This window comes from Aethalodelphis obliquidens, unplaced genomic scaffold, assembly GCF_003676395.1.
Source record: "Aethalodelphis obliquidens isolate GAN/ISIS:26980383/991018 unplaced genomic scaffold, ASM367639v1 scaffold35, whole genome shotgun sequence".
Lineage (NCBI taxonomy): Eukaryota > Metazoa > Chordata > Mammalia > Artiodactyla > Delphinidae > Aethalodelphis > Aethalodelphis obliquidens.
In genome coordinates this window covers 4963643-4980163 of record NW_020837979.1, presented here as the reverse complement: position 1 = coordinate 4980163, position 16521 = coordinate 4963643, and the positions used below count along the sequence as shown (strand labels likewise).

Below are 16521 nucleotides of genomic sequence, written 5' to 3'. Positions count from 1 at the left end.
GCATATTTTGGGGTGACAATCAAGTGTTTTGGTGGAGGATTTGATTTTGGTCACTCTGGGCCTCACCCAGGAGGTCTGCTTTCCATCTCCGTCGGGACCTAGGTTTCAGCTCTTACTTTAGGGGCTATACTAAAGGGTCCCCAGTGGAGGAGGAAAATGGATGGGTTCTAAAGTCAAGTATTGATGTGACTTATTTCAAGTTAGACTGTCGAAGCAACTTGTACCCTGGGGAATTGTGTCCTGTAAATTGGGGCTTGACACTTTGGAAAGTTCTCATAGTTTCGTTTAGATCCTGGAGAAAATAGCTGGGTCTTACCTGACGTTGTGATTTGAGCTAGCTCACCGTGTTCATTCGCCATGCCGTGCTTGTTGTTGAGGGGTCATCCCAGAGGCGTGTCTTGGCCTCCTTGCAAGCACCAGTCTCCCCAGGTTTTTCGTGAGTGAGTGATGTTGAGGGAAATGGGTTGTACTTGCCTCCTGCACCGTCTCGTCACAGTCTGAAGTTACCACCCCGCCATGCCCATCGCGGTGGACGGTGCTGCTCTGTAGTTCTCTTCTTTACCACGCTGCTCTTAGAGCCCAGTCGAGTGACACAGCCTCGCTGAAATATAGCAGATTTCACAGAACACTTTGCTGAGTCAAGTAAAGTCCTATGTGGTGGTGTCTGTCGACAGAAAGAGCAGGTTAAGCGCTTCAGGGCCGTTAGGGTTAGACTTTGGGGTCTCAGAAGTCCATTGGCTCAGGAGCAAAACTAGGGAGCATGTCTTTTTGTCTGAAATGTGTTCAAGGCAGTATTCCTTGTTGAGTAAGATGTCACGAGTGCAGCTATGTTAATTTTGTCATTTTTCTGTTGGGGTTTTTGTTCTGGAGCTGATGGGTCTTCTGAGATGGACGTGGATTAATTTTAAAGAACGTTCCATTCCTTCCTTCGACCAGCTCCTGGACCTTCATTTTGCTCTAGAAGTTTGCCTGCAGAGTCGTGTTCGCCTCTGTCTGGTTGAATTATCAGTGAAGTTAAGTTGCAGAACTTTTCATATGTCTGAGTCATAAAAATTAATTTTGGTTAATTCAGCTTGGTGTGATACTGAATAACACTCTCAGATGTCGCTGGGGTTTGCCAAGTCAAAGGTGATCTGCCCTCATTTCTCTGCCAGTTCACAGTCCCGTAAAGAAGGGTTTGGTAGTCGTTAACTAAAACAAGCTTGTAAACTTTTTTCTAAAATGGATATTCAATGGCTATTTTCATTCTAAGTATATACCTTTTGGTGGTGATATCTGCCAGAGATGCTCGTGTATTTCATTTTATTAGTATTCTCTCCATCTAGTAAAGATAGAGTGAATAATGAATGGCCCTTCCTGTTTTTGTTCAGTTCTTAATGAGTAGGCTTAATTCTGTAAGGAGGGGCTGCTGGGGAGAGGACCCCCCAGACCTGAGTCCTCCCAATGGGGCTCATTGGAGGTCTGCCTGCTGGCAGTGGAAGGAGACAGAATTTTGGTAACAGGAGAGTTTAAACAACATTTTAAGGAGTCATTAAGAAACCCTACTAGTCCTATGCACTGCTCTGTGCTCAGACTGTGGAGTGGACAGGGCTTTTCCTATGACTCCCAAACCCACAGCTGCTTTTGAAGATGACCACGATTCAGATGTACACTCCCCGCCCGCCCCCCGCCCTGTCCTCTAGCAGCCAAGGAAGGCAAAGGAAAACTCCTCCCTAGTCTTAGCCTGAGACAAAGACCTTTTCTGCCGAGTTTGCTCCCACTGGGGAGAGTCCAGAATGCTAATTGGCATCCGCTGCCTTAGATCACCGGGGGCTGGCAGCTGCCTCATCCCTGGAGGAGACCCAGAGGGGGGCCTGCTCTCCTCCCCAAATGTCCCCTCTCCTCTCTCAAGTGACCCTTAATTTTTTTTTTTTCCATCTGTACGTGACTGTGGCCTCCTAAAGGGGAGGATGAAGGGCAGAGGCGTTTGGACTCGGCCGGGATACTTGGATATATCACTTCCTCATGGAGCTTTGCTGCATCCACTTTCTTTGCAAATGTGGGGTTTGTCATTGTTTTTAAAATGCAGTTAGTCTGTTCTAAGTCTGTTTTCCGCTGTATCTTTTCTGGCAAAATGAGGTGTGTGTTTTTGGTGGTGGTGCGCATGCGTTTAAATACTGGAATGAGAACAGCAAACTTGTTTTCACCTAATGACTGAAGGGAGATTCGAACTCAGACGTTGGTTCGTTATTACCCTAAAGACACCGTGTAAGACACTATATTATAAGCATTAGTCGTGATTAGGATTCCAGCTGCAGTTGGTAGATTCTGCGTTTCTGATGCTTTTCCTCCAAGGTGGGCACTCATAATTAGACAGTGAATGACAGTTAGTGGTGCTGAGTGCCTTTTTACTTTATAAACTGTGCAATAGCCATCTATTTGAAAATCAGAGAAGCCAGAGAAGGAATGTTTCAAAGTATATATAATCCTTATCCTGAAATGATGATTTGAGAGGACAGTATGTTTTCCTCTCAGTATTTGTAGTTCAGTTTCATCTGCTTCCAGGATTTGACTATTAAGACCCGGAAGTATTCTGGCAAGAGACATCGATCTGATTACTGTAGTTTCGGAAAATATTTGGATGTTTCAGTCATATTAGAAAAGCTGTTACCAAACTGTGTTTAAGCTGTTCTTATGTCATATTTCATTGTTTGTAACTTGCAGCCCAGTTTCGAAGAGGTTACAGCCTGCGTCTCATGGTTGATGGTGAATCATAGTTTCGTTACGAAAAGTGATTGGGTGTCTGTCTGGCAGCATCTTAGGTTCAGGGAGATGTGTTGTGCCGTGATGGTCCTCCAGCAGTATTACCCGTGTGCATATTAAGTGCTTTTCACACCGGTGAGCAGTACCGCATTTAAGCCTACGGGGATCTTTAAACGTGTAAGATGTGGGAGGATTTTAACTCAGTGGCTCCAGAAACCTCAGGTGCCGATGGAGGGTCTTGGTTGTTCTTACACAGAGCGGTGAACGCGTTAGATCCTGGAAGACACTGGTGTTTGTCACTAAAAGAAAACATATGTCAAAACCAGTCACAGTATGTCAAGACCCTTAATTATCGCTCAGGAAGCTGCTTGTGGGAGAACTGTAGGTAGCGTTTGCTTTCTGTCCAGAAGTGAAACCTACTGGCAGAGCATCACAGGGACTAAAGACCCTGGGGTGACTTAGGCAGCGTGGGGGGCGGGTGGAGGCCCCTAGGAAGGGTTAGGGAGGGAGCAATGAAGTCCCGCCTTCCGTCCGGGAAGGCACACATTACTGCATGAAGTGAGTGGCTGCGCTCTTAGCACAGAAAATGAAAATCAGTAGTGTGTTGGTTTTTCCCTATTCTAGTTCAGCATTGTTCCTTTTGTTTTTGTTTAGTCTTTGTACCCCAGATCCTTACGGGTTTACTGGTTTTGGATAAGAGGAAAAAAATCACACCTTTGGTTGACTTTCTAATCCTGGAGTAACACCACCTCCTTTCCAGCAGGAGCGAGGCTGTGGCCAGACTCGCGCTCATTTTTGTTAGGAATGTGTCAGTCTCGACAGGCCTCGTTGGGGTGTCCTGTCTGCCCAGGAAGCCAGAGACTGTGGGCGGCGAGTCGTGAGCTGCGATCCAGAGAGAGCAGGGCCCCTGTGCCGGCAGGTGGTGGTCCTCCCACAGCATGGGCGCGAATGTGACGTAAGATACAGCTGTGGATGGGTGGGGCTTCCTAATTCTGCTTGGGGCGTGCTTTCTTGTGCCCAGTATGAACAAAACCTGTTGCCCTTTACGTTTTATAGTATAAAGTTTCTACACTGTAAAGGCCCCAGATAGAGGGGTGTGATTGTGTAATACTAGCCAGGCTAAGCCCTGGTTTTGTTTAGAATTAAGCTACTTAATTATCCTAGTTGTTCAGCCTCTTATTGTTCATTGCGGCTTTAACCATGGCCATTGAAATTCATATGCATTTGGTGTGATTTACATATATATCGGTTTTGAATGAGAATTATTACACAGACTAGTGTCTAGACTGTGCTTGGCCATGTGACTCTGCTTCATATTTCTGTCATCGTCTGCCAAAGTCCCATGACAATCACGCCTGTCATCTGTATGCTGCAGTAGTCTCATACTTACGTATCTGGACCGAGCTGGAAGCCATCGCCATGAGAATCACCGGTGTTGGATGATTACGTGTTTTCGTGGGTATTGGGTTTATTAAGCAGTAATGACGAACTGAAAGTTGTTTTTAAAAAGACATTTTCTTTTTTCATTTGGTCTCACTGTTAATATCTAATTAATGATGTTGCCCTAAGAGCAGTGTTTGCAAACCAAACTTACTTTAGGTCTGTGAGGCCTTATGAAAGGTTCTTGGAGATGCTAGGCTGCAACAGTAGGTTTTGTGTGTGTGCGTGTGTGCGCGCACACATGTGCATATACACGTACCTGTGTGGCTCAGAATCCCTGAGTCTTCCCTGGAGAGGGAAGGATATCAGCTAAAGTGGAAGGAGTGTGTCAGTGTAGAAAAGTCAGGAGGTTTTAGGGAACCACTCATCATTTCCTGTTGAAAATACATGAAATAAAGGGAATTCTAGAGATCTGGTTATGAGGCTTTGCTCAAAGATCTTCTTTATCTTCCCTCAAACACCCCTTTTCTAACCAAGGCAGGTTTTCCCTATTCCTGCACATTCTCTCTTTTTTCTCACTTTAATTCTGCTTTCCTCTCATTCTCGTGCTACCTGTAAACCTTTCTTCGGATGACTCTTTGCAGGTGGTTTGGCGTTACCCTCTCCCCGTGTCCGTGTGTGCAGCAGGGCACAGGATGCCCCCGATGATGCGGTTTTCCCCGGGGCGGGGTGGGGAGGGGTTGGTGTGGGAGAAGGCGGAGACCTCAACATTCACAAGAGCAACTTATTTTTATTTTCCGGACCTTTGTCACCACCTGTCCCCTTCATTCTCCCTCTAATCTTCTCATACAGACTCTTCATTTCTTCCTCTGCTTGTCTTATTTTAGTAAAGCAAGAGGCGGGGGGATGAGCCCAGTCTAGGGACAACCTGCCGCCACTGAGTGGTGTTTATGTTTCTGGGCTCCTGGACTGGCCCGAGTCTCTTGGGGGCGCTGTCCATCCAGGACCACAGGGTCCCTGAGCTTGGCCCCTGCCCCCGACCCAGGGTGATGGTGCTGTGTGATGCTCTCAGAGCTGAACCTTAAGTGCGTCGGACGATTTATACTCACAAATGTTCTCTAGAAAAGAAGCAGCCCTTGCTAGTCATTTGAAGTAGTATCAGCCAGTTTTCTTTTTCCTCCCATTTTTACAGATGAGCCAGTTGAGGCCCAGAGAAGTGGAGTGAATTGCCTGGGGTTACGTGGCCCGTGGAAGAGCCAGGCCACGCGTGCCCTCTGCCCCTGCTGCTTCCTGTTTCATCTTTACCTTTTGTGCTTGTATTTCTTCTTGCAGAGCTTGTAATCACATTTCAAAGGATGCGTCGCCGCAAGTCCCCGATTACTGGCACAAGAGTAAAGTGTCTCTCCCTTGCTGGAGGGGCTGGGAACGTCTGATTGCCTGCATGTGGAGAAAGTAAAATCCTGCATGTCATTCAAAAGCTGCACATTTTATTTTTATTTTTTCTTAAGGATGAAGAGGAGGAAATCAAGCTGGAGATAAATATGCTGAAGAAATATTCTCATCATAGAAATATTGCAACGTATTACGGTGCTTTCATTAAAAAGAGCCCCCCAGGACACGATGACCAACTCTGGGTAGGCGGACGTTTCCTGAGCATTCTGGGGGGTTTCCTCTTTGTATTTAAAAGGGCATTAAGAACCTTCCAGGGGGGGAGGGGAGAGAAAAGCAAAGAAAAAGGGGTAACATCTGGTATCTTCCCTGGCCTTCTCAGTGGAAGGTGTCCTGAATGTTTATTTTGGTGTTGATTTCACATCGCAGGAAAAAGAGTTAACTTGTGTTTTGGGAATAAAATGGCACATTAAAAAAAAAAAAGTAACAAAATAGCAAGGAAATTAGCTTGAAAATGAAAGCAATGTGATAAAAACTTGATGGAAATTAATTAGTGTGGAATCTCAACTAAATGCAGCTTTCTTTACTATGTTGGAATGAGGGACAAATTGCAAGAAAACAAACTTAGTTCAGTAATTTATTAAGAACAGTGGCCTCCAGGGAAATTTGTAGATATTCAGCCGTATCTCTTATTGAATACATTTCTATTCAAGATGATGGCACCGAGACAGTGTCAGATCTGTGGTTATCACGTTATGCCAAAGGTACTGGGCTTATAGGGCAGGAAGATAGATGAATACTCTTCTAATTTTTAAAAAAGCCATTAGAGACTGTTTGCAAAGTTAGGATAGTAAAAGGGAAACAGTTACCTTTATTTCCATTGCCCGCATCCAAACACAGTTAAATTTTTAGAATAGTTCAACTCAATTTATTTTCTAAGTACTTTGCAAATATACTTGTGTTCGTATTGTGGAAACATTTAGGTATTGTAAATAGTGTCTTTTAAAAAATGATGTGCTACTTAAAAATAGTGTTTCTCTTTTTAAAGAGAAAATTTTTAAACTGTACTAAACGCAGTTGATATAAAATAGTTTGAGAATCACGATGTGTGGAAAATAGAGCAGTTTAGACACTGGCAAGTTGGAAAACCTGTTAAGGGGTATTTAGATCAGATTTCTGATGAGTGGGCGTTGATTAGGAGGAAGCGGTCCACTTGCGTCTGTGCTCAGGAGAGAAGGGGGGCTTCAGGGCCTCTGCACGGACTGCGCCGTGGAACATGCAGACGCCGATCTCCTGGACCGGATGTCCGTGCCGAATAGATGGGGTGTGATGAGATATGCTCTCAGGAGTTCGGTGCCTCCACAATGGTCGTGCGCCCAGACCTTTAGGAAAGGAGGGGGGTTAGACTGCCCCCCGGCCTACCCGGGTGTGTGCTGACATCTGTGATGCTCTGGCCACTGGGGGGACGTGTTGGCCGCAGCGTGTCTTGTCTCTCTCCAGCTTGTTATGGAGTTCTGCGGGGCCGGGTCCATCACAGACCTCGTGAAGAACACCAAGGGCAACACGCTCAAGGAGGACTGGATAGCCTACATCTCCAGGGAGATCCTGAGGGTAAGTGGGGCACAGCTGAGGCAGCCAGGCGTGGGCTTGTGTTTCCATTTCCACTTGCCCGGCCCCGAGGGTTTCTGCGCATTAGCTGCGACCTGTACAGGTTATTCTTTTCGTGACAGCCAAGGGTTCTGTATCACCAGCTGGCTTTGATAGTTTAAGCCACATCATGGTTTTGAGTCTGGCAAGTATCCAAAGAAACTAGACTTACAATAGCATTTTTTTTTTTTTTTTTTTTTTTTTGGTATTTCTCTGAATTCATCCTGCAGTTATGAAGAAGAAAATCAGAGTGGAGAGGAGGAGAAATAATCCCTCACTCTTGTGTTTACGGGAATCGTGTGTCTAAGCTTATAAAGCAATATTAATGGTGCTAAATGCTGGCTTTCAAAATCATCTTGTGGACTTCGGCATTAACTGTTAGAATCTGTGACAGTATTTATGAGGAGCAGTTCTAATGTTTAATGTTATTTACAGCCAACTGGAAAGCTGGTTTATGTCAAAGCAAGTTCTTGGCTACCGTTTTAGCGGCTTCTAAACGATCCCTTTCAGTAGTAGAGCTGTCCTGACAGCACAGACAGGGTGTTCGAAAATCTCGTATTGGAAAACTGCATGTGAGTTGCCGGTGGCCCTCTTGCCTCTGGTCAACCGGCACAGTTTTTCTCTCTACTTTACCCCTCAATTACACACTTAAGTTACTTGGTTGGATTTCATTTACCGACCACATTTTAAAAATAAAGACTATGGAGTTGAACTGGAATCTAATTCTTATGTTTCTGTCACTAATAAAAAAAAATGTTACTTTATTTTTTATTTATAGATAAATTTACTCCACTTTTTACGTTTAAGTTTCATAGAGGACTGCAGGTTTTAAAAAATGCTGTCTAGAATACAGAGGTAGTCTGAATTTCTTTTTATTTAGAAAGTTTACAAAGCCCTTGACAATAGACAATTCCCCTAGGAAAACCAGTTGTAGAGGGTGAGATGGGAGAGCCCGTCTTCTTATCATCACATACAAGTTTCATTATAAAAATATCAAGATCCTTTTATGGTTATTATAGGAGACTTAACATGGGAAGCTAAGCCTCCTGCCCTGTACTGCTGTGAGGGAGTTCAGTGAGTGGGCAGGTGTATTTATTATCTTGATAACGAAAACTCAGGGTGGGCAGGAGAGAGCAGTGGCTAAGAACGTGGGCCTCAAGTGAGGTAGACTTGGGTTCGAGTCCTGTGGGCAGGAGAGAGCAGTGGCTAAGAGCATGGGCCTCAAGTGAGGTAGACTTGGGTCCGAGTCCTGCCTCTGTTGCTTACCTTTTGCACATCCCCTGCCACGTTACTCAACTTTTCAGACTTACTTTCTTCATATGTAAAATCTAGGTCCCAGTCCTATGAAGGAAGTACCATTATTATGAGAAGTAAATGAGTTTCAGTGTCAGGAATCAGTTAATATAACACGTGGGTAGGTAACTAAGTGTGTGCAACTGTTTTTCCACCATTGAACTCAAGACAGCAGTTTTTGAAAGAAGCCCAGGTTGCTTGAGGCCCCAGATCAACCTGAACATAGTAGCTCAATGAACATCTTTTCAAGATGCAGCAGATGTTTTCCGCCCCCGTGGGCACCTGAGACGAGAGTTTCCTTCACGTCACTTCATCTAGAATGGGAATTTTTCCTACGACGAACGTCTAAATGGACTAACCTCAAACAGAAGCTTCTGGAAGAGTCAGTATCATGTACTCATGTGTGTTCGTAACGGGTCACGGGAGTCAGTGTTGGGAAAGAGAGAGCAGAGTGGTGAGAAGGCCGCTCGTGGGGAAGGAAAGCAGGGCGTCCCAGAGGCACGCCGGGGGCTGATTTCTGTGGTGACAGACGTCCTCGTTCCTTGGTGGACGGTAGAGTCAGTTGCTGTGGAGTGAAGATCTCAGCAGGTTGAGAGTTGTGGGCACGCGGGTCTCAGACGGCAGTAGAAAAGCTCTCCTGGGCCCACCGAGAGCCTCGAGACACGAAGCCGCGTGTTCCTTCCGGCCCGTTTCCATGGTCACCATCCACACGGCAGCCTCGCGTTTTCATAGAAACCAGCATAGATCATCCTGAGTGTGGGCAGTTACAGCCTCTCCCAACCGGCACCGAAGACGGCCTTTGACTGCTGCTTCATTCTGTGAATGCAACGGACTTACAGGACCGTGTTTCCGAGTTGTGTACCTTGATTCATTTGCTCTTGGACAGACGCTGACTGTGTACTGGACTTGCCAACTCTGCCGAAGTGGAAGGACTGTAGCTCACCATGGCGGGGGCGGTGGAACACGCCCTCCCTCCCAGACCCTTCATTCAGGAAGACTGTGTCTGCTGCGCAGATCCTCGCGGCTCGGGCTCCTGCGCTGTACGAGCTGGCAGACACGCCAGCAGCGGGCCCTCCCAGAGGCAGTAACCGCAGCCCTAGGACAGGGATTGCTCGACAGGAACCAGAGTGCAGGCAGGCCACGTTCGTCTGAGAAGACGTGGCTGCTTAACGTCTGCTGCTAAGATAATTCTGGAGAAGTGTGAGAAGGGGGGCTTGTGAACATTAAGAGAATAAAAAATGAACTCAAGTAATAAAAGTAGGAATTACGAAAGAGGGAAGCTGCAGTTTTTCATCTCTTCTTCCGCTGTTCAAAGGTACACCGGGCTGAAAGGAGGGAGTTTCTTCCTAACGATACCATGAAGATGCCGTATGCTTTTAGTGCTTTCCCCCCTGCTTGGTGCTTTGTGGTGTAACACTGCACATCCTGAGTGCTGGAAAAACACACAGAGCCATGACATAAGCTCTCTTCTGTTTCACAGGCAGACTGGTAAATGATTTTAGAAACCCCCATGTTAGAAAAATGAATGTTCTAGGGCAGCTGTTACATTTAATTCATAGCCTACAAGGTAACGATGACAATAAAACCCCACAAAGAAGTTAAACAGGACAAATCAAAGGAGTCGTTACTTCTCATCTGCGCTTTTTGAATTGAGGCGTTAGGGAGTTAATAGGCTGCTCGTAGCTTACGGAGGCAGGCTGTCGATTTGGCTTCTCCAGCTAAAGTCAGGACAAGTAAATGAGTTGTGAGAATGATGCCTTTTGGGCTTTCTGACCATATTTGGATGAAAACTGAATTTTTGTTCTCCCACCACCTCTCATCAGAGGCCTTCTCTGGGCTTCGTTCCAGATGCGAGGTCATCAGAAAGTGCTGTGTGCCCAGTAGGATTTATTTCCTTGGGAAAGAAAGATACTTGAACATAAAGCTCTTTTGATGGCAGAGTTGTTTTGCACGTGGGGTGGAGGTCGGGTCGATCAGTAGTTAGCAGTTTGTCGCTCTTTGGTGGGAAAACCAGGCTGGATTCAAGGGCCAGACCTTAAAGCCCACTCCCGCCCTTTGCTTTTCCCCTGGGTGCGTGTAGTTCAGATCTGCCCCCAGGGTCGGCCATTGCAAGATAGGCGTGCAGCGTGGGAAAGGAACCACCCTGCACACAAATAGCGCAAATGACAGCAGAGACACTGCGGATGGTCCTGCTGGGGAGCAGCTAGAAGGTGGTAACCCTGCCCCATTGGGATCGTGGGTGCCTCTCTCTGTGTGGTGTCATGGGTGATGTCTTGCTGGAAATGCACTGAGGTTGAATCTTATGTTCCCAGAAACTTCTGGCCTGTGTGCACACTTTATTATAAAGGGTGTGTTCTGGGCTAGTCCCTTGTAGCGACAGAGAACTAAATCCAGACCTGACTTTCCTGCTCAGGGACTGGCGCATCTCCACATCCATCACGTGATTCACCGGGACATCAAGGGCCAGAATGTATTGCTGACCGAGAACGCAGAGGTGAAGCTTGGTATGTGATGGGCGTGCCACGTGATCTAATACCCTGCCCCAGTGCAGTTAGCTGGAAACGTTACCCCGTTTCTCCTTCTGTCTTATTTAAGGCTTGGGAGCTGGGCTTGCTGCTTAGCCTGGCTCCTGACTCCCTTTCCCCGTGCTCCTGGCTCATCCGGAAGTCCCTCTGGCGGTCGCTGTTGGGATGCTCAGGGAGGTGGCGGGTCCAGCGTCCAGGGAGCTCCCAGGCTGGTCGAGCGTCTGCCGTCTTGGTGGCTTGGCCCTGGAGAGGGTGCCCCTTATCCCTGTTGGTGGGAGGTTGCAGTCTGTGCAGTGTTTCTGTGTGGTTTACTCTGAAGGCCTCTGGTGCTCACATTCTTCACCTTGCCGTCGACTGGTTTGTTAATTGTGTTCTCCTTCCCCTCCTTCCTCTTCTTGCCACAGTGGATTTCGGTGTGAGTGCTCAGCTGGACAGGACCGTGGGGAGGAGAAACACCTTCATAGGCACCCCGTACTGGATGGCTCCCGAGGTCATCGCCTGTGACGAGAACCCCGACGCCACCTATGATTACAGGGTGAGGCGCCGGCCCTGCCTTCCTGCGGGTGGGGCTCCGCCTCCAGTCCCCCTTCCTGCTGCTTCACTGAGGACCACATGGACCCCTGCTGCAGGGGCACCTCTGCTGGGACAGTATCTTGAGGCTTTTTTTTTTTAGTCCATTCTGCATCACCCCTGTTCTGTTACTAAGTATGATGCTGCTTTCAAGGTGGGGTGGGGCTGTGTGTCACTCCGTTGTCGGTAGAAATTTTTTTGTCCTGAGTAAATTCAGTGCTTCTGCCCTGTTTGCCGTTCTTTTTAACTTGAAGAATATATTATAATCAGATATTTATTATTTTAAGAATACTGGCAATATATAGCAATAGCTTCGTCTGTGTGAAATTTTAGAGTGTTGTTAAAGAGCTTTGCAGCTTTGCTTTGGCCACGAATATATGTAAACTGTTAGAGTGGCCTCTAGGGACTTGTATCAATAATGCACTTTTTGATCCTGATGTAAAACCCATATTTGATCATCAGACTCGGGTTGAATATGTTTGTAAAAACTACTTAAAAATTCTGTCGCCTCAAGTAAATGAGTCAGAGTGGTTGATGTCCGTGTTAATGATCCTCACAATCGAGTTCCTATCTTACAGCACGCCAGTGTATTTAGTATTTATTACAAATACCCAACTACTGGAACTCAATGTGAGCCTGTGGTGGAGAGGAATATTTATTTTATGTTTTATATGCTGAAATATTTTCAGATAGATTATAGACTTTAGAAGTTTTCACTCTTTGTTATGTCATTATGTATCTCTAAAATTTGAAAACCTTTCTAACGCATCCAAAATATTATCATACCTAAGTAAATTAAAAGTGATTCCTTAATGCAGAGTCCATAATTAGACCCAGCTCGTCTACACCTGGTTTGTCCAGACCAGTATTCAGTATAGGACAAGACGTTGTATTTGGTTGGTTGGTGGTTGAGTATCTTTCAGTGAAGACTATCACACCCTCTCCCCCAGCCCCCGCTTTCTGCATGACACCGCCTTGCTGAAGAGGCAGTGTTCCACCCTTTAGATGTATCTTACCATTTCTGAATTTTAACTTTCCAGTCTTTGTCACGTCAGTTACCTTGTTTTCTGTGAACTGGAGAGGCTCCATTAGTATCGAGGAAAGCCTTCCGGGATCCCCTGAGAGGAGATGGGCGTCGTTTGTCTGCATCACCCTAGGGAGAGTCAGCACCTGGTGGTCCCACCACCGATGCTGCCCATATTAGTTTCTGGTTAAGGTGGTGAATCGCTCTTTGTACCTGAGGGTGTAGAAAACTCCGTAAAAACAAGGGAGCAGCTCATGGGCCTCTTTATTCTTGTAATAAAACACATGTGCTTGAGCCTTCATAGCATAATTATAGGTTATTCAGGAAAACCCTTCAACGGAGCAACTTTAAGTAAATTTCTTTATTAGGATAGTGTCTAAACAAAAGAAGGCTAATGATGAAAAAACATCTGTTATCTGCTTTTAGAAAATCTTGTTTGGATTTTAAGAAATTAGCTGATAAAACCTCATCTGTCATCCAGTGTATATTGAATGCCTACCACATGGTAGTCACAGCTCTGGGGATACAAAGGTGAATAACGGACAAAAATACCCGTCCCCATGGAACTTGTATTTGAGTAGGGGAGAAAGCTAAAATTCAAATTTTAGGGAATTCCCTGGTGGTCCAGTGGTTAGGACGCCACGCTTGCACTGCAGGGGGTACGGGTTTGATCCCTGGTGGGGGAACTAAGATCCTTCAAGCCGCATGGCGTAGCCTAAAAAAAAAAGGAGTATAATTCAAATTTTAAAGTTAATATTTTGGGGAATCGGAAGGGAAAGACTGCATGCACTTAACTTATCTCACACCCCTAAGTTTAAAGGAAGAGTAGAGAGACGTGGCAGCCTGATTCCGTTTAGTGAGCGAGGGTGGATTTTATTAATTCTTCTGAGGACCTTTCATAAAGAGTATATTCTAGCCTTTAAACGTTTAACAGCATAGTTAAGTTCGAGATATTGTCATAAAACATAAGAGTAAACATCTGTCTAGGCTGGGAGTCTAAATCATCAAATGCTTGGAAAGAAATGAAGAAATGATGAACTGCAGAGCCCGCAGTGGGCGGGTAGGGAGAAGATGTAACGGGGAACCAACTTTGTTCAATCATAGATACGAGCGGTTCTAATTAACAATCAGTGTTATCTTTATTGCATCTTTCATTCATTCTTTTGGAAGGTGTTCCTCCAGATGTGTTTGTGCTTTTAATTTCCTGGCGAACTTCCTTTTGGTTCGTACCCCACAGAATGCAAGTGCGTCATTTGTGTGAACGATCAGTAGTGGTGAGTTGGGGGCCTCACAGCAAGGACAGTGTCCTAACTTCCCGCTTTGTTTGCAGAGTGACCTGTGGTCCTGCGGCATCACAGCCATTGAGATGGCAGAAGGCGCTCCCCGTAAGTAGCTTGCGTTCCTTTTCAGCCCAGTTCTGTGTAACTTAAACCTAGTCTCAAGGCTTCAAAGAGAGTGGCTGCATGGATGAAACTGTTCCTGATGGGGCGTTCAGATGAAGGAATCATAAATACAGTGGAGTTTTCGATGTGAAAGGAATTCTTGGCATGCATTAGTCCTTTTGAAGATCTCCCTGAGGTCCGTGGGCTATGTTATCTTTTATTTAAGTTGTAATCAGACGTGTGACCTGAAATTATTCTGATGTCAGATAATACACAGTAATTTTTCTTTTTACAGTTTGAACTTAATATTCCGTGAAACTGGTCCTACCACAGGAAATTTCAGTATTTCCTACATTTTAACTTTACAAATAGAGGCACAGCCTTTTATCTGTGGAATAACTTTTTCCATTATCTGTGTGAAGTTTTGCTTCTGCTTTGGATTAAATCAATGACAACTTCATGAAATTGATTTTTAATCAGGAACAGGGTAGAGTTTCAGAGAGCAAAGGGGAAAACAGCATTTTCTGCCAGTCCCCCTTTAAAAAAAAGTGTATACAAAGAATGTATAACTTCCTGATACATAGTTGCTGCTGAATAAATATTTGTTGAATGAATGATAAAAGACTGCCCACAGCTAAGGATTAGTTGGCACTGCAGAAGCGGCCGTCCGTCTTGATCACCACGTGCTCCCTTAACCGAGACGGGGAAGGACTGCCTGGCCCTTTGTCTTGGTTCTCTTTCACGGCAGGAACAGTAGTACCCTCCTTTTCTTTGGCCCCCATTTCCCAGCTGCCTTGTAAGAGCCTCGTGAAGGTGAATAAACACTCGGAAATACCTGATGTGACATACTCGTGTGTACACATGCACCTAACACGCCTTTGTTGGGCAAGTGATCGGAGAACAGGCAGTCATTGCACAGAATTAAACAGTCCCATCTGGCCCCCGTTTTTGCTCTTCCGTAGGCACACTCGCTCTAACAACCAGCAGCGAGCGTTCCTGGAGGGCTTAACGGCATCTGTGTTCCAGGTGTTGTGTGAAGGCCTTTACGACCGAGTCTAATTTAATCCTCACAACAACCCTGGGAAAATAAAGTTATCTCATTGTCCTCTGATAGATGGTGTAGCAACTTAAGCTGTTAACTCCTTTAGGACGTTGAATCAATATTTAGCTTTGATTTATGAAAACTTTCCAATGTCTGTTTGAAATTGTATGTTCTTCTCGTTGCGCTTTCCCTCCTCGTATTTTGCTGTGTTTAAGTGGGGTATTCAGGGTACGCCCTCAGCTGTATAACTAGATGTGCAGACTGCCTGACGTAAAGCATGCCGATCAGACGATGGGCAGAGCGCGTGCCCCTAGAGATCAAGAATGAGTAACCTGAGTACGTACTGACACGCCCTCTCCTCTCCCCAGCTCTCTGTGACATGCATCCCATGAGAGCACTGTTTCTCATCCCCAGAAACCCTCCTCCCCGGCTGAAGTCCAAAAAATGGTAAGCTGTGTGTGCTTTGTTGTTGCTGTTCTTTTCCTTTTTTTAAAAAAAAAAATCGTTCCTTTTTCTAGTTTGACTTCAAGGCAAAATTCTGGCCATTCTGAGTCCAAAAGAACACAAGAGCCAGTGAGTGCCCCAGAACACCAGTTAAAAAGTGTTGTATCACTTTATTTTTTAATGTTTCTTTTTCCTGATCAGTTGTGCTTGAATGATACAATAGTGACAAGCCACCCTAGGAAACAAGAACACGTTAAAGAAAAAGGTTCCATTTTAATACTTAAACATACCTGTCAGTGTAATATGTTTCTAAGCATCTTTACATTAAGAAGCAAAGCTGTGTTGACTTGTAGTTCCTCAGTTGAAGTAATATCTTAAAATTCATGGAGTGGTTTACTGTAGTTATTGCAGAACTTTGAAGTCAGATGGGCCCCTGTCGTCCCAGCAGCCTGCGTTGGAGGAGGGGTCCTCTCCCTGGGCCACCCCCTTCTTTCTCCCTCCTTGCGCATCTGCTGAACAGAATTGATGCCAGGGAGGGAGACGGTGACGACCTCCGTGCAGGAAAGTGTTAAGTGCAGCTGTGTGGGGTGAAGCTGGTTTGGTGTAGTTTTAAAATCTCGGAGGGAAAGGGCAGTGCTTTGTTTTCTCACTTGAGCATTCTGCCCACTTGTTTCCTCCCAAGGGTTCCTTTGAGTCCTTTCCTGTCGATTCCCGTCTGCACTCAGGCTCTCATGCACTCGGGCCCTCCCTCCTTTGCCGTTCCTGTTTCCTGGGCTCTGCTGTTTGTCTTACCTACTGTGGGTTTTTTTTTTCCTTTCTGAAACTGTTCTCATGAGTTTTCCAGGTGGTGTTGTCTCCTCTTAGGTTCTTGATTCTGATTCTGAAATAGGCCAGAGATCTCCATTTCAGCCTCCTTCTCTCCTGGCCTCGGTCTTCCGGCTGTCAGGGCGTCGTGGAGCCTCTCTCCCATCGCGGGTGTGGACATGCACATGTACCACGCCACTCGTTTCTTTCCTGCTTCTCCCTGCCCTCCCCATGCTTTCCCCACCTTTGTCTGCTGGCGGGGTTTCCTCCTTTATCCCG

The 16521-nt window shown here is 45.9% G+C and overlaps 1 protein-coding gene across 28 annotated transcripts in view; it reads left to right on the top strand.

The window, feature by feature from the left end:
* Nucleotides 1-16521, top strand: part of MAP4K4 (mitogen-activated protein kinase kinase kinase kinase 4) — a 174747-nt gene that overhangs the window by 106409 nt on the left and 51817 nt on the right. For 27 of the 28 annotated variants that reach the window (XM_027128756.1, XM_027128766.1, XM_027128768.1 and 24 more), the window contains 6 exons: nt 5631-5756; nt 7012-7122; nt 10865-10955; nt 11381-11511; nt 13901-13955; nt 15363-15441. In XM_027128756.1, coding sequence (XP_026984557.1) covers nt 5631-5756; nt 7012-7122; nt 10865-10955; nt 11381-11511; nt 13901-13955; nt 15363-15441 — 593 coding nt within the window. Of the gene's footprint in view, nt 1-5630; nt 5757-7011; nt 7123-10864; nt 10956-11380; nt 11512-13900; nt 13956-15362; nt 15442-16521 lie in introns of those variants that run through there. The other variant, XM_027128781.1, reaches the window with a different exon arrangement.